A 23,689-nucleotide genomic window follows, 5' to 3' on the forward strand; every position below is an offset into this window, starting at 1 on the left:
ATACAGTAACAATTTTTTGACTTCTGACGAGAACTTTTAAGATTTAGCAACTGTCAAAGATGCAGTACAGTATTAATAACTGTAGTCACCAGGCTGTACATCCCCCCCGCATGGCGTAATTATTTCGTGACTAGAAGTTTGTGCCTTTTGACTCCCTTCACCCGTTTCGCGCACCCCACCCCACCGCTGCCTGTGGCAACCACCCATCTGCTCTCTGCACGGTGAGCTTGGTTTTGTGGTTGCTGTTGTTGCTGTGTGTTAGAGTCCGCATATAAGTGAGATCAGATGGTGTTTGTCTTTCTCTGTCTGACTTATTTCATTTAGCATAATGCCCTCAAGGTCCATCCGTGTTGTCACAAAGGCAAGATTTCATTATTTTATTTTTTATTTAAAAAAGTTTTTTATTGAAGTATAGTTGATTTACAGTGTTGTGTTTCAGGTGTACAGCAAAGTGATTCAGTTATGTATGTGTGTATATATACACATACATACATATATTCTTTTTCAGATTCTTTTCTTTTATAGGTTATTACAAAATATTGAGTATATTTCGCTGTGCTATACAGTAGGTCCCTGTTGATTATATCTATATTATATATAGCAGTGTGTATATGTTAATCCCAAACTCCTAGTTTATGCCTCCACCCTGCTTTTCCTTTAGTAACCATAAATCTGTTTTCTATGTCTGTGGGTCTATTTCTGTTTTGTATATAAGTTCATTTGTATCTTTTTTTTAGATTCCACATGTAAGCGATATCATATGATATTTGTCTTTCTCTGTCGGATTTACTTCACTTAGTATGATAATCTCTAGCTCCATCCATGTTGCTGCAAATGGCATTATTTCACTCCTTTTTATGGCTGAGTAGTATTCTACTGTGTGTGTGTGTGTGTGTGTGTGTGTGTGTGTGTGTGTGTGTGTGTACCACATTTTCTTTATTCATTTGTCTGTTGATAGATGTTTAAGTTGTTTCCATGTCTTTGCTATTGTAAACAGTGCTACAGTGCACATTGGGGTGCATGTATCTTTTCGAATTATGGTTTTCTCCAGATACATGCCCAGGAGTGGGATTGCAGGATCATATGGTAGCTCTATTCTTAGTTTTTTAAGGAAGCTCCGTACTGTTCTCCAGTACTGTTCTCCGGTTATACCAGTTTACATTCCCACCAACACTGCAGGAGGGTTCCTTTTTCTCCACACCCTCTCCAGCATTTATTATTCATAGACTTTTTCATGATGGCCATTCTGACCAGTGTGAGGTGATACCTCATTGTAGTTTAGATCCGCATTTCTATGTTAGCAATGTTGAGCATCTTTTCATGTGCCTTTTGGCCATCTGTTATGTCTTCTTTGGAGAAATGTCTATTTAGATCTTCTGCCCATTTTTTGATTGAGTTGTTTGGGCTTTTTTGATATTGAGCTGTATGAGCTGTTTGCATATTTTGGAGATTAATCCCTTGTCAGTCACATCATTTGCAAGTGTTTTCTCCCATTCTATAGGTTGTTTATGGTTTCCTTTGCTGTGCAAAAACTTTTAAGTTTAATGAGGTCCCAGTTATTTATTTTTGTTTTTATTTCCATTACTCTAGGAGATAGATCCAAAAAGATATTGCTACGATTTATGTCAAAGAGTGTTCTGCCTATGTTTTCCTATAAGAGTTTTATAGTATCCGGTTTTACAGTTAGGTCTTTAATCCACTTTGAGTTTATTTTTGTGTATGATGTTAGAGAATGTTCTAATTTCATTCTTTTACATGTAACTGTCCAGTTTTCCCAGCACCACTTATTGAAGAGACTGTCTTTTCTCTATTGTATGTTCTTGCCTCCTTTGTTGTAGATTGATTGACCATAATTGCATGGGTTTATTTCTGGGCTTTCTATCATGTTCCATTGATCTATATATTCTTTTCTGTGCCAGTACCATACTGTTTTAATTACTGTAACTTTGTAGTATAATCTGAAGTCAGGGAGCCTGATTCCTCCAGCTTCACTTTCCTTTCTCAAGATTGCTTTGGCTATGCAGAGTCTTTTGTGTTTGCATACAAATTTTAAGGATTTTTCTTGTTCTAGTTCTGTGAAAATGCTGTTGGTAATTTGATAGGGATTACATTGAATCTGTAGATTGCCTAGGATAGTATAGTTATTTTGACAATATTGATTCTTCCAATCCAAGAACACAGTGTATCTTTCCATCTGTTTGTGTCATCTTCAATTTCTTTCATCAGCGTCTTACAGTTTTTGGAGTACAGATCTTTTGCCTCCTTAGATAATTTTTTTTAACATCTTTATTGGAGTATAATTGCTTTACAGTGGTGTGTTAGTTTCTGCTTTATAACAAAGTGAATCAGTTATACATATACATATGTTCCCATATCTCTTCCCTCTTGAGTCTCCCTCCCTCCCACCCCTCTAGGTGGTCACAAAGCACCGAGCTGATCTCCCTGTGCCATGCGGCTGCTTCCCACTAGCTATCTATTTTACGTTTGGTAGTGCATATATGTCCATGCCACTCTCTTTGTCACAGCTTACCCTTCCCCCTCCCCATATCCTCAAGTCCATTCTCTAGTAGGTCTGTGTCTTTATTGCCGTCTTACCCCTAGGTTCTTCATGACCTTTTTTTTTTTTTCCTTAGATTCCATATATATGTGTTAGCATACAGTATTTGTTTTTGTCTTTCTGACTTACTTCACTCTGTATGACAGACTCTAGGTCCATCCACTTCACTACAAATAACTCAATTTCATTTCTTTTTTTGTCTAAGTAATATTCCATTGTATATATGTGCCACATCTTCTTTATCCATTCATCCGATGATGGACACTTAGGTTGCTTCCATGTCCTGGCTATTGTAAATAGAGCTGCAATTAACATTTTGGTACATGACTCTTTTTTGAATTATGGTTTTCTCAAGGTATATGCCCAGTAGTGGGATTGCTGGGTCGTATGGTAGTTCTATTTGTAGTTTTTTAAGGAACCTCCAGAATGTTTTCCATAGTGGCTGTATCAATTTACATTCCCACCAGCAGTGCAAGAGGGTTCCCTTTTCTCCACACCCTCTCCAGCATTTATTGTTTCTAGATTTTTTTGATAATGGCCATTCTGACCGGTGTGAGATGATATCTCATTGTAATTTTGATTTGCATTTCTCTAATGATTAATGATGTTGAGCATCCTTTCATGTGTTTGTTGGCAATGTGTATATCTTCTTTGGAGAAATGTCTATTTAGGTCTTCTGCCCATTTTTGAATTGCGTTGTTTGTTTTTTTGATATTGAGCTGCATGAGCAGCTTGTAAATTTTGGAGATTAATCCTTTGTCAGTTGCTTCATTTGCAAATATTTTCTCCCATTCTGAGGGTTGTCTTTTGGTTTTATTTATGGTTTCCTTTGCTGTGCAAAAGCTTTGAAGTTTCATTAGGTCCCATTTGTTTATTTTTGTTTTTATTTCCATTTCTCTAGGAGGTGGGTCAAAAAGGATCTTGCTGTGATTTATGTCATAGAGTGTTCTGCCTACGTTTTCCTCTTAAGATTTTGATAGTGTTTGGCCTTAAATTTAGGTCTTTAATCCATTTTGAGTTTATTTTTATGTATGGTGTTAGGGAGTGTTTCACACTTTTACATGTACCTGTCCAGTTTTCCCAGCACCACTTACTGAAGAGGCTGTCTTTTCTCCACTGTATGTTCTTGCCTCCTTTATCAAAGATAAGGTGACCATATGTACGTGGGTTTATCTCTGGGCTTTCTATCCTGTTCCATTGATCTATATTTCTGTTTTTGTGCCAGTACCATACTCTCTTGATTACTGTAGCTTTGTAGTATAGTCTGAAGTCAGGGAGCCTGATTCCTCCAGCTCCATTTTTCGTTCTCAAGATTGCTTTGGGGCTTCCCTGGTGGCACAGTGGTTGGGAGTCTGCCTGCCGATGCAGGGGACACAGGTTTGTGCCCCAGTCAGGGAAGATCCCACATGCCACGGAGCGGCTAGGCCCGTGAGCCATGGCTGCTGAGCCTGCGCGTCCGGAGCCTGTGCTCCGCAACGGGAGAGGCCACAACAGTGAGAGGCCCGTGTACCGCAAAAGAAAAAAGATTGCTTTGGCTATTTGGGATCTTTTGTGTTTCCATACAAATTGTGAATTTTTTTGTTCTAGTTCTGTGAAAAATGCCAGTGGTAGTTTGATAGGGATTGCATTGAATCTGTAGATTGGGTAGTAGAGTCATCTTCACAGTGTTGATTCTTCCAATCCAAGAACATGGTATATCTCTCCATCTATTTGTATCATCTTTAATTTCTTTCATCAGTGTCTTATAATTTTCTGCATGCAGGTCTTTTGTCTCCTTAGGTAGGTTTATTCCTAAATATTTTATTCTTTTTGTTGCAATGGTAAATGGGAGTGTTTTCTTAACTTCACTTTCAGATTTTTCATCATTAGTGTATAAGAATGCCAGAGATTTCTGTGCATTAATTTTGTATCCTGCTACTTTACCAAATTCATTGATTAGCTCTAGTAGTTTTCTGGTAGCATCTTTAGGATTCTCTATGTATAGTATCATGTCATCTGCAAACAGTGACAGCTTTACTTCTTCTTTTCCGATTTGCATTCCTTTTATTTCTTTTTCTTCTCTGATTGCTGTGGCTAGAACTTCCAAAACTATTGAATAAGAATGGTGAGAGTGGGCAACCTTGTCTTGTTCCTGATCTTAGTGGAAATGGTTTCAGTTTTTCACCATTGAGGACGGTGTTGGCTGTGGGTTTGTCATATATGGCCTTTATTATGTTGAGGGAAGTTCCTTCTATGCCTACTTTCTGCAGGGTTTTTATCATAAATGGGTGTTGAATTTTGTCGAAAGCTTTCTCTGCACCTATCGAGATGATCATATGGTTTTTCTCCTTCAGTTTGTTAATATGGTGTATCACATTGATTGATTTGCTTATATTGAAGAATCCTTGCATTCCTGGAATAAACCCCAGTTGATCATGGTGTATGATCCTTTTAATGTGCTGTTGAATTCTGTTTGCTAGTATTTTGTTGAGGATTTTTGCATCTGTGTTCATCAGCAATATTGGCCTGTAGTTTTCTTTCTTTGTGACATCCTTGAGTAAAAGTGATGAGGGTGGACATCCTTGTCCTGTTCCTGATCTTAGAGGAAACACTTCCAGCTCTTCACCATTGAGTATGATGTTAGCTGTGGGTTTGTCATATAGGGCCTTTATTATGTTGAGATAGGTTATCTCTATGCCCACTTCCTGGAGAATTTTTATCATAAACCGATGTTGAATTTTATCAAAAGTTTTTCCTGCATCTATTGAGATAATCATATGGTTTTTATCCTTCAATTTGTTAATGTGGTGTATCACATTGATTGACTTACAGATGTTGAAAAACTCCTTGCATCCCTGGGATAAATCCCACTTGATCATGGTGTATGATCCAACGTGAGTCAACGTATTGTTGGATTCAATTTGCTGGTATTTTGTTGAGGATTTTTGCGTCTGTGTTCATCAGTGATATTGTAATTTTCTTTTTTTGTGGTATCTTTCTTTGTCTGGTTTTGATATCAGGATGATGGTGGCATCATAGAATGAGTTCGGAAGTCTTCCTTGCTCTGCAATTTTTTTGGAATAGTTTAGTTTGAGAAGGAGGACAGGTGTCAACTCTTCTCTGAATGTTTGATAGAATTCGCCTGTGAAGCCATCTGGTCCTGAACTTTTGTTTGTTGGGAGTTTTTTAATCACAGATTAAATTTCAGTACTTGTAAATTGGTCTGTTCATATTTTCTGTTTCTTCCTGGATCAGTCTTGAGAAATTGTACCTTTCTAAGAATTTGTCCATTTTTTCCAGATTGTCCATTTTATTGGCATATAGTTGCTTGCAGTAGTCTCTTATGGTCCTTTGTATTTCTGTGTCAGTTGTAACTTCTCTTTTTTCATTTCTGATTTTATTGATTTGGGCCCTCTCCCTTTTTTGCTTGATGAGTCTGGCTAAAGGTTTATCAATTTTGCTTCTTTTTTCAAAGAACCAGCTTTCAGTTTTATTGAAGATTTCATTCTTTTTTTTTTAATCGCTGAGGAATATTCTACTGTATATGTACCACATTTTCTTTATCCATTCATCATCCATTGATGGACACTTATGTTGGTCCATATCTTGACTATTGTAAATAATGCTGCTGTGAACACGGGGGTACGTAGAACTTTTTGAATTAGTGTTTTCCTTTTCTTGAGGTGAATTCCCAGAAGTGAATCATGTGACAGTGCTGTTTTAGTTTTTTAAGGAACCTCCATGCTGTTCTCCTTAGCGACTGTACCAATTTACATTCCCACCAACAGTGTACGAGGGTTCCCTTTGCTCCACGTCATCGCCAACATTTATTTCTTGCTGTGACCCCTCTTTAGAGATGAGTTCACTGAGGTTCAGAGGAGGAAAGACCTGCCTGAGGTCACCCTGCCACGTCAAGTCCTTCCCTCCCCGCCCCTTCTGTTTGTAGGGACCACAGTCCTATCACCAGTGTCACCTGGTCCGTGTGGCTGCTCAGGGCTGCTCGCCTCTGCTGCTCACACGGGACAGCCGGGGCCAGCCCAGGCCTCGCCCCCGCACCCAGCGCCAGCCTGGATCTGTGTCGGTCCTGGGTCGGCCTCCGGGACCACGGGCAGGGTGGCTGAGGACGCAGTGCTGCAGTGGTAGTCTGCTGGCTGCCTCGGCCTCCCCACCATTTCCCCTTGGGAGGAGTAAAACCCTCCGGAAGCTTCTGCTTCCCCTCATTTCTAGAACGATCCCTAAAGCCCCTCAGCCCGTAGCTGTGCTCCTTGCTCTGCATGGCCCTCAGAAATGCCTCCTTGCCGCAGGCAGCTCACTTTGGGGGTCGGGAGGGCATTTGGAGCCCACAGCTGCGGCTGGGGTCTGCACCCTGCTGGGTGGGCACCCAGCGGTCACCCTCGTGCTGGGATGGTTGCACGTCACCTTCCTGGCAGCCCCCCCCCCGGGGTCTCCGAGGCGACAACTTCAAGTAGTGGCTGAGTTCAACCAGGCAGCTCAACTGCTTACGTAGGGAAGCCCGTTTTATGGCAATTCTACTGCTAAAAAGTTTTAAAATACTATTTTAAATGTTTAACAACCACTGACCTAATCTAAGCAACTCATTTCTAAGACCCGTGGACCCACGTGGCTGCCCTGCGTGGTGTCCAGGCCATTCCCATGGCCCTGCTCCCCAGCCCCGCAGCCTCGGGCCTGGCCCTTCTGCCCGGCGGGCACTCCTCACCTGTGCCCCCTCTTCTTCCTGGCATGCCCTGCCCAACGTTTGGATGTTGAAATCCTGCCTGGCCTTCAAGGTGAACCACAGGTGTCCCCACCCCGTCTGTAAATTTCCGCCAGACTCGGAAGCTACCTTCTGTCATTTCAGTGAGCTGGGGTCAGGTAGGCAGGCTTGGGTCTCAGGCGGGAGGGTTGAGCTCAGGTTCGGGCGGGCAGCAGGGCGGGCCTGGCACAGGTACACTCCGCCGGCGCCCGCCCTGGCCCAGGCTCACGGAGCCCCAGGTCCATCACGTGCGAGCAAGTGCTGGGAGCTCAGTGCGGAGTGCGCTTCAGGGTGTGGGGTGGTGCCCCTTCCCTGCGTCCCATGTCAGCCGGTGTTTGTCTTCAGGTCAGGAAGCAGCGAGCAGAGCAGCAAGTCCAGGGGTCCCCCAAGCCTGGTGGCTGCGGCTAGCCCAGGTCAGGTCTGGGATGGAGCCCCAGCTCTGTCCCTTCCCGTCCGTGGGAATCCTCCAGCAGCAGGAGCGTGGGGACCATCCGCCGGGGGGCAGCAGGGCGCACGTGGGCAGCTGCGCGCGTCCGCTGCAGGCACCGCGGCTTTGGGCGCTGCTGGGGCCGAGAGCTCACCTTTCAGGGGGCGGGCAGGGCCCAGAAGGCACCAACTGTCACTAACTAGCCAGCCACCTGCAGCACCAAAGGCGTCTACCCCCGGCCCGCCGTGCACGTGCACAGCTCACGCCTGCAGTACATGTGCACGTGCAGAGGGCCGCCCTTACCGTGTCCTCAGGGCCTGCGCCTGCCTGTCCGAGGCCGTGGGGGGGGGGGGGTCCTTCTCTGGTGTCCTCTAGCCCTGACTGTGCTGCTCTACCCTCTCCCCCTGCAGTACGAGTACAGCTTCCGCACGGAGCAGAGCGCCGCCGCCCGGCTCCCGCCCAGCCCCACCCGGTGCCAGCAGATCCCCCAGTCCTGAGGGGCCACCTGCGGGGAGAAGATGCATTGCCCAGACTACTGAGCGCCCCCCCCTCGCCCGGTCCCTCCCGCCGCCCATCCACACTGCCCCGCTTGGCGCTTCTGGGAGACTCTGGGCAGCTGAGCTGTTACCTCCTCGGTCATCAGCTTGCCTGACGTGACACCCCGCTTCCCTGGGGATGCTGTTCATAATCTCGACTAATCTGTGTGTGCTGTAGTGACCAGTGGCTCCTACCATGTCTGTGTGATGACCAGTTGTCCTGCGAACAACCCTACCCACCACGGGAGTCACCCCGAGGGCCCTGGACAGTTGTTCTGGCCGCCCAGTGACGCCACCGGCTCCCTGCTCTCCGGACCGTCACCACCACTAAGCCATTGCTTCCTCCCAGAAGACCCTGAGGGGCTGGCGGCTTCGCACAGGGCCCTCCAGGGCTGACGGATCGCCCCAGACCCACGGAACACATCGCTCATGCCAACGGCATCAAGTGCCCGAGAATTTCCCAGGGACCCTAAGGAAACGTGGGAGGAGGCGGCCAGCGGGTCCCCAAGTGGACAACCTCAGACTCGCCCCTCAATTCACACACTGGATGCCCTGAGGTCGGGGGACAGCCATCCCCCAGCCACCGGCCCAGAGAGGACTTGCCTTCCCGGCGAGACGGCCGTGTGGCCAGGTGCTTGCCTGGACGTGAGCTTTGCTGCCAGGACGCTGGGCTCACTCACCTCACACCCTCATCCCCACAAAGGGCTCATCTCTGCAGTGCCCACGTGCCAACGACAGCTCCAACTGCCCGGCCCGGTGCTCTGACCGTGACCAGGCCGTGGGTAAAGAGGCTCTGTGAGCCCGTGCCCAGGGACGTGGACACGCGGTCACCCAGCTTCTCAGAGCCAGGCTGTGTCTTAGTGGCCTCTGCTAACAGGAACAGTTGTTTTGAAAAGTCCGTCTGACCCAGGTCACCAAACTGGGGCCAGAACTGACATCTCTGCCACGAGTGGCCAGCGGCCATGCTGGCATTCCCCACAGTGCCGGCTGGGACTGGGTGCCAGTCCCATGGGTGCCATGGGAACGGGGCCGCTGTCCTCCCTGGAGGCTCGGTCCTCACCCTGTGGCTGCCTTGTCTGGCCGTTGGAATTTGTCCTAACTCCCCAGGACTTGGTATCTCACATCTTGGGGGTCACCAGATGGTTGGCGCTTTGGACGTGAGGTTCGATATGTGTCTGGTCGCTGGCATAGGAAGGCAGCCTAGGAGAACCACTGCCCAGCCAGGGACAGCCCCTCCTCCCTGCAGTTCCTGGGGTGGCACAGGGCTGGCTGGGGCGCAGCAGGACCTGGCCGGCAGTTAGGAGCTGCCGCCTCTGGCTGAGAAGTGAGGCCGGGGCAGAACATCCCTCACAGACCCGCATCAGCCCCACCACCCCCCCTCCCCCTCCACTCTTCCCCCACGGCTGCCCCTTGGGCTTCATTTCGATACCTCCTGATTTCTGGGCGCTAGAGATGTGCTCACCTCTCCCCACTGCCCCCGAGACCTGAGGACATCCCCCGTGGGGCTGGCCTTCCCGCGTGGCCACGTGGCAGGAAAAGGCAGTTAGCTGGTGGAACCCGCCAGGGCCCGGGAGGCGCGGGATGGAAAGTCCCCATGAGGACCCTTTGGGATCGGTGCTTACCCAGGACAGAGCCGATGAACCGGTCTCAAATGTACCCACTGAAATGAGCGGGCTGTTTCTGGGGAATTGGGGGAGCCCCGTGGGGCCCGGAGACCCTGTGTCTGCTGCTGCCGTTTGGACGGGTGGGGCTGGTCCAAAACCGGCAGAGGGGTGACGTCTCCGCTCACCTCTGTCCGGCTGTGTTGGCTCGTGGGCTCTGTCCTTGCATCTCTCCTCACACCCCAGCTGTGGGATCATCTCCAACAGGTAACACCCCACGGCCGTTCTCCCTTGACTGAGAACCAAGCACTTCGGCGGCTCCGATGGGCCCTAGGAGGTCCAGAGACAGCCCCGTGGGACCCCTTGTCAGGGAGCAAGAGAGCAGTGAGGGTGTGTCTGGGGAGAGGAGCCGCCAGCCCCCGCCAGCCCCCCGCCAGCCCCGGGCCACCCTGCGGTTCTGGGACAGGCAGGCAAGGCAGGGCTGCAGGGCCGCCGGGAAGAGGGCAAACCTCTGTGGACTCAGGCGAGCTGGAGAGGCCTCCACAACGTTCCAGACTTGGTCTGGGTCTAAACAGCGACTGTGAACGTCGCCATGACGGCAGCTTAAGACAATGAAGCAGTGACAGTGTTAAGAAGTCGCGTCCGTGGTGGATTTTAGGCTGCTCCAAACTCTACACCTTTGCTTCTGAGGTGGGTGCCCACGTGCCCCGCCTGCCCCGTGTGGAAGTGGAGCTCGCTCACCTCGGGACCGAGCCACCTCTCTGTCTTTCTGGGACGGTGCTTTTCTTCACAAACCCTCTGTTCACGTGGGGAGGGAAGGCAGGGGTTCTCTCGGAGACGTGAAGGCAGCAGCCTCCGTCCTTCCCGGAAGGACTGACCAGAGCACAGCACCCCCTGCTGCCTTCTCTTCCCCCTGAACGTTCCAAGTCTCTCTCCAAAGGACTTGGAAACAGCACAGCGGTGATAAGGAGCAAGCAGTTGTCTCCAAGTTCACTTGCAAATTTATAACAAGGCTTTTTCCACCAAGTCCGGGAACTGGTACCAGCCACAGCCTCCACTTGGAGGGATGAGCACCCTGGTGGCGGGGAGAAATAGCGGGTTAGGCCCCCGCCCTAGCTCCCCAGAGGGCCACCCTGCTGGGAGGCTCTGATGGCCACCACCTGCCCCCGTGTCCTTCAGAAGGCGGCGGGGGGCGAGGAGGACCAACACGTACAAAGCACCTACTCCTTGCCAGGCGCTAGGCTGGCACTTGAAGCACATTTTCTCCTGTCACCACCCCTCCCCCCAAAAAAAACAAATACTCCGAAGCGAATGCTGTTTGCTCCCGGTTCCAGATGAAGAAGCTGAGACATGTCCACAGGCACAAAGCTGGTGAGTGGCAGAGGCGGGATCTGGCCCCAGAGCCCCCGGTGCCAGCTGTCCCATCACGAGCACCTGCCTCCAGTCCAGTAATGGGTTCCCTGGCCCTGCTGGTGTGACAGTGTCTCGCCGAGCACGGGGCGAGAGCTGGGTGCAGTCCCGGGGCTGCGGGCTGCCCGTCACGGTTTACAGGGGTCCCAGCCCGCAGCTCCCCTGAGAGCTGGTGCGCCCAAGGGTGAGGCACAGAGAGGCCTTGACGGCAGCCCCGTGCCTGCCGGGCGCACGAAAGCCGAGCTCACCTCCCCAGGGCCTGGAGGGGCCGGGTGCCCACGCTCACCACGCCCCGGGTGGCCAGTTTTCTTCACCTGTTGCGACCGTGCCGGTGGGGCCTGTCACCACCGGGAGACAGGCCTCAGGCAGGTGGCTATGTCACTAGCTTAGGAACAACGTTGTACCGCGTGTATTTATTTGAGGTGACTCCAGTACTTGGCAAAGGGAAGTTTCACTGCGTGATTGTCGTCTTAATATAATTTGTTAAATAAACGTTTGTTTTAACCTTTCCCCAGCCTGCTGCTGTCTCTGAGGCACCGAGATCGGCTTCCCCCGGGGGATGCTCTGGGCTCCAGCTCTCTCCAGCTCATCCCAGCTGCTGGCTGGGTTGGCCAGCACCCTGGCCTTCCAGCCTTCTAGAAAGAGCTGGTGGGTTTCTTTGCCCCCGTTTAGCTTAGATGACCTGGTGACAAGCCAGAAGGATCCCAGAGGAGCGAAGAGAGCCCTGCCACTCTCTGGCGACAGCCCTCTGGAATGCTTCTGGAGGGAGAAAACACCAGTTTCCATAAAAGCATGTGAAACGCGTGCATTTTAATGGGTCGCCAGCAAGGAACGCAAAGGGGCGCTTCTATCTCTGGCTCGCCCCGAGCCTTGTCTGTGCCGAGCCGGGGCCGTCTGGCTGCCGGGAGTGGGGGGACATGCAACCACGTCCAGCGCCGGTGGTTTTGTCCTGTCTCCACTGCTCACCTGCTGGCCATATGCCACCCCAAATGCCAGGGAGGGGCTGCCAGCCCTGGACGCACACAGGCTCCTTGTGAGCACATGACTGGTGAGGTTTCACCACCATAGCTCTTTACCTTTTTCATAAGTGGCTTCGCAGTTTGGGGCTGGACACCCTGTTCATGCCAGACTAAGGCGAGAATCGCGTGACCCTTAGCTCTCATCTCACTGGGACCATGAAAGTCCCCAAAAGGGTACTGGCACCTCCAGCCCAGGCCCCCACCTCTGGCATCCCCCAGGTCTTTTTCCCACAGTGGGAGAGGGAGAACAGCCCAGAGAATTCCACGAGAAACCCACGAAGAACACTCAACATGGAGTTTGAAGAGTCCCTCCTAGTGCCGGGTCACCAAGGAAGTACACGTAGTAGCCTTTGACATCCAAGACACAGAATCGGCACTGCTCAGGGTCGCCGGGGGGAAGCACCTCACACATGGGCCTTTGGGCAGCAAGAAATTGAAGTCCACACTCTACAGCCTGGGCCAGGGTGGGCTTAGTGGCCAGACCCAAAGGACACTCGGACCGCAAAGCAGGACACAGCCTAGCCTCAAAGGGGCCAGAGCAGGAACACCTGTTTCTCCTCTGTCTCACCCACACTGCCTCGTCTGTCTCTGGGCGTCTTCTTGCTTCTCGTTCTCTCACACCCTGGCCCTCCCTCTCCCGTGCTCCGTGCACCAGCATATGGCACATACATGCTCACATGGCCACCCAAGTTCACACATTCTCAGTTCACGAGACCCAGAGGCAAGAGTCCCAGGACAGACTCTGATTGGCTGCCTGGGTCAGGTGACCCCCTTCTGCCCCTAGCAGCTCTGGCCCTGGTGGGAGGGGGAGTGTGTGATCACAAGGCATCTGGAGCAGGTGTAGGTTTAGACCCTCTAGAGGCATCTGCTACACAGTGGGGCGAGGCTGTAGGCAGAGGGGTGAGACACCTCCCTGGAGAGATGGAGGAGCCCTCCACCACTCTGTGACGAGGGGGGAGGACGGTGAGGTGGGTGGAGCACCATTCGTACATTCACCCAACCGTCCAAGCCGTGTTGTATGAGGACCTTCCACATTCAGGCCCCGAGCCGGGCACTGGGGACTCAGCAATGACTGACACCACTGACGTCCCTGTCCTTGCGAAGCCGACGGTCTAGCCCATCCCACTCCACCCCCACCACACACACCCCAGCCATGCCTACTCCCCCTAATTCTGCCTGCTATTTCCCACCATAACTGGTTCATCTCTAAAACACTAGAGGCTCCCTGAGCCCCACCCTCACCTTTCTCCCCCTCTGCATCCTCCTGGCAGCTGGGAGCAGCTGTGTCTTTAACTACCCTTAGCTCTGTCGTGGCCAGTCTCCTTGAGGTCCAGCCACGTAGTCCCAGCAGCCACCTGGAGGTCTCCACTTGGATGTTCCGCCTTGACCTCAGCACATCCCGAGCTGAATGTACCATCTTCCCCCAGGCCCCACATCGTTCCCCTTCTCCTAACTTCCCCATCCCTGGAGCAGCTCTACCATCTCTCACGAGAGTCACCCACACCCCCACCTGGAGCCATCTATGATCACCCTGTTTACAGCTGGACAGTTCTCTCATCTAAACTTGCTTTCAAACTCAGCCACTATTCTTCTTGCTACTTCTTTTTAAGTTCTGGCCTCGACACTGTTCCCTGGATGACAGCATCAGCCCCTTAACCATTCCCCTGCCGCCCATGTCGTCCCCTCTCATCCGTCTTCCTCATGGCCAGGATCCAATAGGACTGCTCCACTGACAGTGCTTCATCCCTCACCCTAAGAATGAAATCTGAGCCCCCCAGGTTTCCGTCCACCACTGTCCTAGGTCTGACCCCCACCTCCCATCCCAGCCTCACCTGCCACTAAATCTCCCTGCTGAATTATTAGTGCTTCCTCAAACCCTAAGCTCTGCTTCCTTGCCTTTGCATATGCTATTCCCTCTGCCTAGAATACTTTTCCCTCGTTTTTTCTGCCTGGTAAACTCCTGTTCATCCTTCAAGACTTGCTCATGTGTCTCCTCTGGGATGTCCTTCTTGACCCCTTCAAGCCACTGTACACCTTGCATTTTAAACCCATCGATCCATTGGCGGTACTGGAGCCATTTGATCCTCTCATTATGTTATCTGCTCCTGGAAGAAGGGGTATATGTCTCATTTATTACACAGTCCTCCCCAGCCACACATACACTCAAACTGAGCCCCCAGTACAAGCCTAGAGAAATAGCAGGCATGAGCAAACACTCTTTGAATGCGTTTCTTGAAGTGGGTGGGCTGGACTCAATTGCTGAGGAGCCTAAGAAGAATGGGCCCCAGTGGCACTTGCTATGAGGCTTGGGACCACCCCAGGGATCATGATGACAAGCACTGGGCCTCCATGGACATGTCTACGCTGGCTTCAAAGACACCAGAGACAAGAGTGAGAGCTGGGCCCTTATCTGGCTCCTTTTTGAAGCCGCGGCGCCCAACACGATCCATGATGGCAGTGGGGTGGGGGCAGGAAGGTGGACTGCCACGGGCTGCTGGTTCTCTCCCTTGAGCCCAACTCAGGGAGATGCCGGAGAAAGCGACAGGAAGATTGGTGGACCACAGGACCCAACACTAAAGCTAGAAGGGGTTCGGTGAACAGCAACAGGCCAGAGGGAAAGACAGCCAATGCTACAGGTGAGAGATTGCGTGGGCGAGCGGCTTTCTGGCTTTGCTCATTCATCTGCCCCTCCCACACACACACACACACACACACACACACACACACACACACACACACACACACACACACATTGCTCTGCATGGGTCATTTTCATCCTTTCACCATCCCTTCACCATTTTCATCCTTTCACCACCAAAACAACAGCTGGGCTGGACCCCTCCCTTCTCCCCACATCTTGGGCCAAGTAAGTGCAACCAGAGACACAGGTCTCAGGAAAGGTGGTTCTGGGGCAGAGGTCTTGGACACTTTCCTGAAGGTCTGAATTTCCTGATTGGGGAGGACACACGGGCAGAAGTTGGCACAGATTGGAACATCCAAGGTGCATCAATTCCTCTATAACCCTCCTTGTCCTTCTCTGGAGGGAGCGCAAGGGTTTGCAACATTGACTGCACGTTAGAATCACCTGGAGAGTTTTTAAAACTTCCTGTGCCCAGATCACAGAAAGCAGAATCTCTGGAGGAGGGACCCAGGAGCCAGTTGTTTGTCAAGCTCCCCAGTGATGTTAGTCTGCAGTTGAGGTTAAGAACCAGCTTCCTTGCCACTCTGCTCAGCTCCATTTCCAGCCAATGGAGCTGAGAGGTCTAGGGAACAGTGAGTTCACACGGGAAAAACAGACACCAGAAGAGCTGGTCCACCAAAAGGAAGACAAGAATCTAACCCACCAATACCAGAAGAAGCACTAATAGGCCAGACAGAACATGAGTTTAATATAAACGAAAAGTAGCCCTTGGGCTTCCCTGGTGGCGCAGTGGTTGAGAGTCCGCCTGCCGATGCAGGGGACATAGGTTCGTGCCCTGGTCTGGGAAGATCCCACATGCCGCGCGCGGAGCGGCTGGGCCCGTGAGCCATGGCACTGAGCCTGCGCGTCCGGAGCCTGTGCTCCGCAACAGGAGAGGCCACAACAGTGAGAGGCCCACGTACCGCAAAAAAAAAAAAAGTAGCCCTTAAGAGATATGGGAGGACACTGAAACAGGCAGGAGCAAGTTGTTTCAAGTAAGAGCCTAAAAGTTCTGAAATACTGACCAAAGAGGAAAAGAAACAGATAAATCAACAGCTGCACTTGAAGATTTTAATACAGAAACTGTAGCCAAGTTGATAAAATACAAGAAAATATACAAGGCCAGCATTACCCTGATACCAAAACCAGACAAAGACACCACAAGAAAACAAAAGTACAGGCCAAAAGCCTGATGAACATAGATGCAAACATACTCAACAAAATATTAGCAAACCAAATTCAACAATACCTTAAATGGATCATACCCCATGATCGAGTGGGATTTATTCCAGGGAGACAAGAATGGTTCAACATTCACAAATCAATCAATGTGATACACCACATTAACAACATGGATAAAAAATCTTATGATCCTCTCAATACATGCAGAAAAAGCGTTTGACAAAATTCACCATCCATTTATGATTTTTTAAAAATCGCAGCAAAGGGGTTTAGAGGGGATATTCCTCAACATAATAAAGACTACATATGACAAACCCACAGCTAACATCATATACTCAACAATGAAAAGCTGAAAGCTATTCCTCTCAAATCAGGGACAAGGATGCCCACTCTCACCACTTTTATTCAACATAGCATTAGAAGTCCTAGCCAGAGCAATTAGGCAAGAATAAAAAAAAGGCATCCAAAATTGGAAAGGAAGAAGGAAAACTGTCACTATTTTCAGATGACATATTATATATAGAAAACCCTAAAAACTCCACCAAAAACTGTTAGAATAAATGAATTTATTAAAGTTGTAGTATACAAAAATCAATATACAAAAATCAGTTGCATTTCAATACACTAGTAATGAACTATCAAAAAGGGAAATTAAGAAAACAATACAGTTTATAATTGCATCAAAGAGAATAAAATACCTAGCAATAAATTTTAAGCAAGGAGGTGAAAGGACTGTATGTTGAAAACTATAAGATACTGATGAAAGAAATCAAAGAAGACACAGATAAATGGAAAGATATCCCATGCTCATGGATTGGAAGAATTAATATTGTTAAAATGCTCATACTAGGGCTTCCCTGGTGGCGCAGTGGTTGGGAGTCCGCCTGCCGATGCAGGGGACACGGGTTCGTGCCCCAGTCCAGGAGGATCCCACATGCTGCGGAGCGGCTGGGCCCGTGAGCCATGGCCGCTGAGCCTGCGCGTCCGGAGCCTGTGCTCCACAACAGGAGAGGCCACAACAGTGAGAGGCCCACATACTGCAAAAAAAAAAAAAAAATGCTCATACTATCCAAAGCAATCTAAGGATTCAGTGCAACCCCTATCAAAATTCCAAGGTCATTTTCACAGAAAGAGAACAAACCTAAAATTTGTGTGGAACCACACACACAAAAAAATAGCCAAAGCAATCTTGAGAAAAAAGAACAAAACTGTAGGCATCACGCTCCCTGGTATCAAACTTTATTACAAAGCTTTCATATCCAAAACAGTATGATATTGGCATAAAAACAGACATATAGATCAATGGAACAAAATAGAGAGCCCAGAAATAAACCCACACATATATGGTTGATTAATTTGCAACAAAAGAGCCAAGAATTTATAATGGATAAAGACAGTCTCTTCCATAAATGGTGTTGGGAAAACTGGACAGCCACTAGCAAAAGAATGAAACTAGACCACTATCTTACACCATACACAAAAATAAAATGCATTAAAGGCTTAAATGTAAGACCTTAAACCATAAGACTACTAGAAGAAAACATAAGCCGTAAGCTCCTTGACGTAGGACTTGGTGCTGATTTTTTGGATTTGAGATCAAAAGAAAGGTAGCAAAACCAAAGATAAGTGTGACTACATAAAACAAAAAAGCTTCTGCACAGCAAAGGAAACCATCAACAAAATGAAAGGCAACATACTGAATAGGAGAAAATATTTACAAATCGTATGTCTGACAAGGGATTAATATCCAAAATATATAAAGAACTCATTAGCACAAAACCAAACTATCCAATTAAAAAATAGAAGATCTGAACAGACATTTTTCCAAAGAAGGTATACAGATGGCCAACAGGTACTTGAAAAGATATTCAACATCACTAATCATCAGGGAAATGCAGATCAAAACCACAGTGAGATATCACCTCACACTTGTTAGGATGGCTGTTATCAAAAAGACAGAAATAACAAGTAAGTGTTGGCAAGGATGTGGAGAAAAGTAAACCCTTGCGCCCTTTGGTACAAATGTCACTTGGTGAAGCCACTATAGAAAACAACATGAAGGTTCCTCAAAAAATTGAAAATAGAACTACCATATGATCTAGCAATTCCACTTCTGGGTATTACCTGAAGAAAACAAAAGCATTAATTCAAAAAGATCTGTGCACCCCTATGTTCATTGCAGCATTATTTACAATAGCCAAGATATGGAAACAATGTAAGTGTGCGTCAGTGGACGAATGGATAAAGAAAATGTGGTGTATTTATACAATGGAATACTACTTAGCCATGAAAAAGAATGAAATCTTGCTGTTTGCAACAACATGGATGGACCTTGAGGGCAATGTGCTAAATGAAATAAGTCAGACAAAGAAAAACAAATACTGTATGATCTCACTTACATGTGGAATCTAAAACATAACAATAAGGACCTGAATCAAGATGGCGAAGTAGAAGGACCCAGAACTCACTTCCTCCCATGTACACATCAAAAATACATCTACAGGACCTAGAGTCTGTCATACAGAGTCAAGTAAGTCAGAAAGAGAAAAATACCATATGCTAACATATATATATGGAATCTAAAAAAACAAAACAGTTCTGATGAACCTAGGGGCAGGACAGGAATAAAGATACAGACGTAGAGAATGGACTTGAGGACATGGGGAGGGGGAAGGGTAAGCTGGGACGAAGTGAGAGAGTGGCATGGACATATATACACTACCAAATGTAAAGCAGATAGCTAGTGGGAAGGAGCTATGTGGCACAGGGAGATCAGCTCGGTGCTTTGCGACCACCTAGAGGGATGGGATAAGGAGGGTGGGAGGGAGACGCAAGAGGGAGGGAATATGGGGATATACGTAGGCATATAGCTGATTCACTTTGTTACACAGCAGAAACGAACACAACACTGTAAAGCAGTTATACTCCAATAAAGATGTTAAAAAAAAAATCCATCTACATGTGGAACAATTCTTACTGAAAACTAACTGGAGACTAGCAGAAAGGCCCCCGTACTAACAAAGCTGTAAGATATAAGCAGAATCAGGCAGGAGGGGAAAAGAAGCAATAAGGTCAGGACCTGTGTCCCCAGGAAGGGACTCAGAGGAAAAGGGAGGTTAGATGGGTGGAGACCCTCCCCGGGGGTGAGCCACATAGTGGGCATTCCAGCCCTGGGGTCCAATAAAGGGAAGATGAGCCCCTTGGCTGGTTGGAGGGCCAGTGGGACTAACAGGAGAGCTGTGGGAAGCCTGGACTCTGCTCATGAGGAGTGCACAAATGCTCGCTTGCCCCCAAAGCAGGGCAGAAAGGGCAGATGGAAACAGCCAGCTGGCTGGATTGTTTCCCGCTACCACCCCCGTGTGCACCCGCGCCTGAGCCAAGCAAAAGGTGCTCCAGCGCCCTTTGCCTCACGTTGCAGCTCCACACTGGGGCAAGGGCTGCCACAACCAAGGAAAAAAGCTCGGGCCATGAGACGCCGTGTCAGCTCGAATGCTAAGTGATGACTTAGTGGGGAGGGGGCAGCCATTACTGACGATTGCACAGGGAGGCCATCAGAGGCACTCCAGATCTCTGACGGCAGCCAGACCACCACACCCCCTGCCCTGACCCTCACCAAATGCCCACACTGGCCCCTCTTACTCCAGCACTGCTCCCCTCTGGGACTGAGGGTGCTGGGCCTGGGAGGGGGAAGAACACGCACTTAAAGGGAACTGAGCCAGGTCAGAGCCAACCCTCAGGGCTTCTGCTCCAGCAACTTGGGACCTGACCCCACCCCCAACAGGGTGGTGACATCCACTGAGTAGAGGGCTCCAGCCCTAGCCCCTCTTTCTCCAGCCCCAGCTCCTACCAAGGAGATAGCTGCCAGAACACCTTGAGGAAAGACGTGACTTACGTTCATGTCAAATCCAGCTCTCCCACCAAAGCCACTGGGCACATGCAGACGGTATAGGGAAACTACCACATAAGGACACCCCTTCAAGACCCACCATAAGTAACTGTTTGACCTAATTCCATAGAGACAGAGAAAGATAGGCAAATGAAAAGACAGAGGAATTTGTCTCAATTGAAAGAGCAAGAGAAAGCCCCTGAAAAAACAACAAATGAAATAGAAATAAACAATTTACTAGATAAAGAATTCAAAGCGGTAGAATAAGATTGCTAACTGAATTGGGGAAAAGAATAGATGAACACAGTGAGAAGTTTAACAAGGAACTAGAAAATATAAAAAGGAACCAGTCAGAACTGAAGAATACAATAACTGAAATGAAAAACACTCTGGAAGGAATGAACAGCAGACTAGGTGATACAGAAGAAAGCATAAGTGATCTAGAAAATAGAATAATGGAAATTACCCAATCAGACAGCAAAAAGAAAAACAAATTTAAAAAATGTTTAAAACAGTTTAAGGAATCTTTGGAATAAGATCAAGTGTACCAACATTCACATTATAGGGGTCCCACAAGGAGAAGAGAGCAAAGCGGGAGCGAGAGTCAAAAATGTATTTAATGAAATTATGGCTGAAAACTTCCCAAGCCTGAAGAAGGAAACAGATATCCAGGTACAGGTAGCACATATGGTCCCAAACAAGATGAACCCAAACAGACCCACACCAAGGCATAATTAAAATAACAAAAGATAAAGAGAGGATTCTAAAGGCAGCAAGAGAAAAACAAAGAGTCCGTTACAAGGGAACCTCCATAAAGCTATCCGCTGATTTCTCTGCAGAAACTTTGCAGGCCAGAAGGGAATGGCATGATATACTTAAAGTGCTGAAAGGGCAAAACCTGCAACCTAGGATACTCTACCAAGCAAGATTATCACTTAGAATTGAAGGAGAGGTAAAGAACTTCTCAGATAAACAAAAACTAAGAGTTCATCAATACTAAACTGACCCAAAAAGAAATGCTAAAAGGACTTTTCTAAGGGAAGAAGAAAAGGCTATATATAACAAGAAGTATCTATAGAAAAGGAAAAATCCCATTAATAAAAGCAAACATAAAGGCTGAAGATCAACCACTTAAATAAGCTAGTATGAAGATTAAAAGACAAAATTGTAAAAATCAACTATAACTAAAATAATCAGTAAAGGGATAAACATGAAGATGTAAAATATGACATCAAAAATGCAAAGTGAGGGGGAAGGGAGTAAAAAATGTAGGTCTTTTAGAATGTGTTGGCACTTAAAGGACTACCTAGTTAAAACAAATAGATATCTAAATTAGGATATTGGGATTAACACATATGCACTACTATATATAAAATAGATAACTAGGGCTTCCCTGGTGGCGCAGTGGTTGAGAATCTGCCTGCCAATGCAGGGGACACGGGTTCGATCTCCGGTCTGGGAAGATCCCACATACCGCGGAGCAACTAAGCCCGCCCACCACAGCTACTGAGCCTGCGCGTCTGGAGCCTGTGCTCCGCAGTGAATGCCGTGACAGTGAGAGGCCTGCGCACCGCGATGAAGAGTGGCCCCCGCTCACCGTAACTAGAGAAAGCCCTCGCACAGAAACAAAGACCCAACACAGCCAAAAATAAATAAATTCATTAAAAAAAAAATATATATATATATATATATATATCTTTAAAAAAAATAGATAACTAACAAGGACCTACTGTATAGCACAGGGAACTCTATTCAATATTTTGTAATGAACTATATGGGAAAAGAATCTTGAAAAGAATGGAGATTATATATATATATATATATATATATATATATATATATATATATATATATATATATATATATATATCTCTGATTCACTTTTCTGGACACCTGAAACTAACACATTGTAAATCAACTATACTCCAATAAAAATAAAAAATAAAACAGATATAGTTTTAGGTCAACATGTATGAACCCCATGGTAACCAAAAATCAAAAACCTATATTAAATACACAAAAACAAGAGAGAAATTAACACAAGCATACCACTAAAGAAAATCATTAAACTACATGGGAAGAAATAAAAGAAGAAGAAGAGAACAGGGAAGACCTACAAAAACAATCAGAAAACAAGTAATAAAATGTAAGTAAGTACACACCTAAAAATAATTACTTTAAATGTCAGTGGACTAAATGCTCCAATCAAAAGACATAAGGTGGCTGATTGAATAGAAAAAAGCAAGACCCATCTATATGCTTCGTACAAGAGACTCACCTTAGAACTAAAGACACACAGAGACTGAGAGTGCGGGGGTGGTAAAAGATATTTCATGCAAACAGAAACAACAAGAAAGCTGGGGTACCAATACTCATACCAGAAAAAATAAAGTCCAAATCAAAAGACAAAGAAAGGCATTATATAATGATAAAAGGATCAATACAAGAGGATAGTATACTTGTTAACATATATGCATCCAATACAGGAGCACATAAATATATAAAGCAAACATTAATAGACATAAAGGGAGAACATTACAATGTAATAATAGCAGGTGCTTTGACACCCCACTTGCATCAACGGACAGATCATCCCAACAGAAAATCAATAAGGCAACAGTGGTCTTAAATGACACATAGACCAGTTGGATTTAATAGATATCTACAGGACATTCCACCCCAAAACAGCAGCATACACATTCTTTTCAAGTGCACATGGAACATTCTCCAAGATAAATCCCATGCAAGGCCACAAAACAAGTCTCAACAAATTTGAAGACAGAAATTATATCAAGCATTTTTTTTCTGACCACAATGACATGAAACTTGAAATCAATTACAGGAAGAAAAATGGGAAAAGCACAAATATGTGGAGACTGAACAACATGCTATTAAAAAAAACAATGGGTCAATGAAGAAATCAAAGAGGAACTCAAAAAATACCTCAAGACAAATGAAAATGGAAACACAACTTTCCAAAATCTATGGGATGCAACAAAAGCAGTTCTAAGAGGGAAGTTTATAGTCATACAGGCCTAACTCAAGAAATAAGAAAGATCTCAAATAAACAATCTAATCTTCCATCTAAAGGAATTAGGAAAAGAACAAACAAAGCCCAAAGTCAGCAGAAGGAAGGAAATTATAAAGATGAGAGAGAAAAATAAATAATAGAGACCCAAAAAAGACAAAAGGAAAAGATCAATGAAACCAAGAGCTAGTTCTTTGAAAAGATAAACAAAATTGATAAACCTTTAGCCAGGTTCATCAAGAAGGAAAGAGAGAGGACCCAAATAAACAAAATAAGAAGTGAAAGAGGAGAAATAACAACCAATACCACAGAGATACAAAATATAATGAGAATACTATGAAAATTATATGTCAACAAATTGGACAACCTAGAAGAAATGGACAAATTTCTAGAAAGACACAACTTTCCAAGACTGTATCAGGAAGAAATAAACAATCTGAACAATCCAGTCACTAGTAGTGAAACTGAATTTGTAAAAAACAAACAAACAAACAAACAAAACTCCCAGCAGGGCTTCCCTGGTGGCGCAGTGGCTGAGAGTCCGCCTGCCAATGCAGGCAACACGGGTTCATGCCCCGGTCTGGGAAGATCCCACATGCCGCGGAGCAACTGGGCCTGTGAGCCATGGCCG

General features: G+C 47.0%; 1 protein-coding gene across 3 annotated transcripts in view; it reads left to right on the forward strand.

The window, feature by feature from the left end:
* Nucleotides 1-8,627, forward strand: part of MVB12B (multivesicular body subunit 12B) — a 177,444-nt gene extending 168,817 nt beyond the window's left edge. For all 3 annotated transcript variants that reach the window (XM_004269214.4, XM_049710740.1, XM_033427191.2), the window contains one exon: nt 8,127-8,627. In XM_004269214.4, coding sequence (XP_004269262.2) covers nt 8,127-8,213 — 87 coding nt within the window. In that variant the 3' untranslated portion in view covers nt 8,214-8,627. The remainder of the gene's footprint in view (nt 1-8,126) is intronic.
* Nucleotides 8,628-23,689: the final 15,062 nt, after the last annotated feature.

This window comes from Orcinus orca, chromosome 6 (assembly GCF_937001465.1).
Source record: "Orcinus orca chromosome 6, mOrcOrc1.1, whole genome shotgun sequence".
Lineage (NCBI taxonomy): Eukaryota > Metazoa > Chordata > Mammalia > Artiodactyla > Delphinidae > Orcinus > Orcinus orca.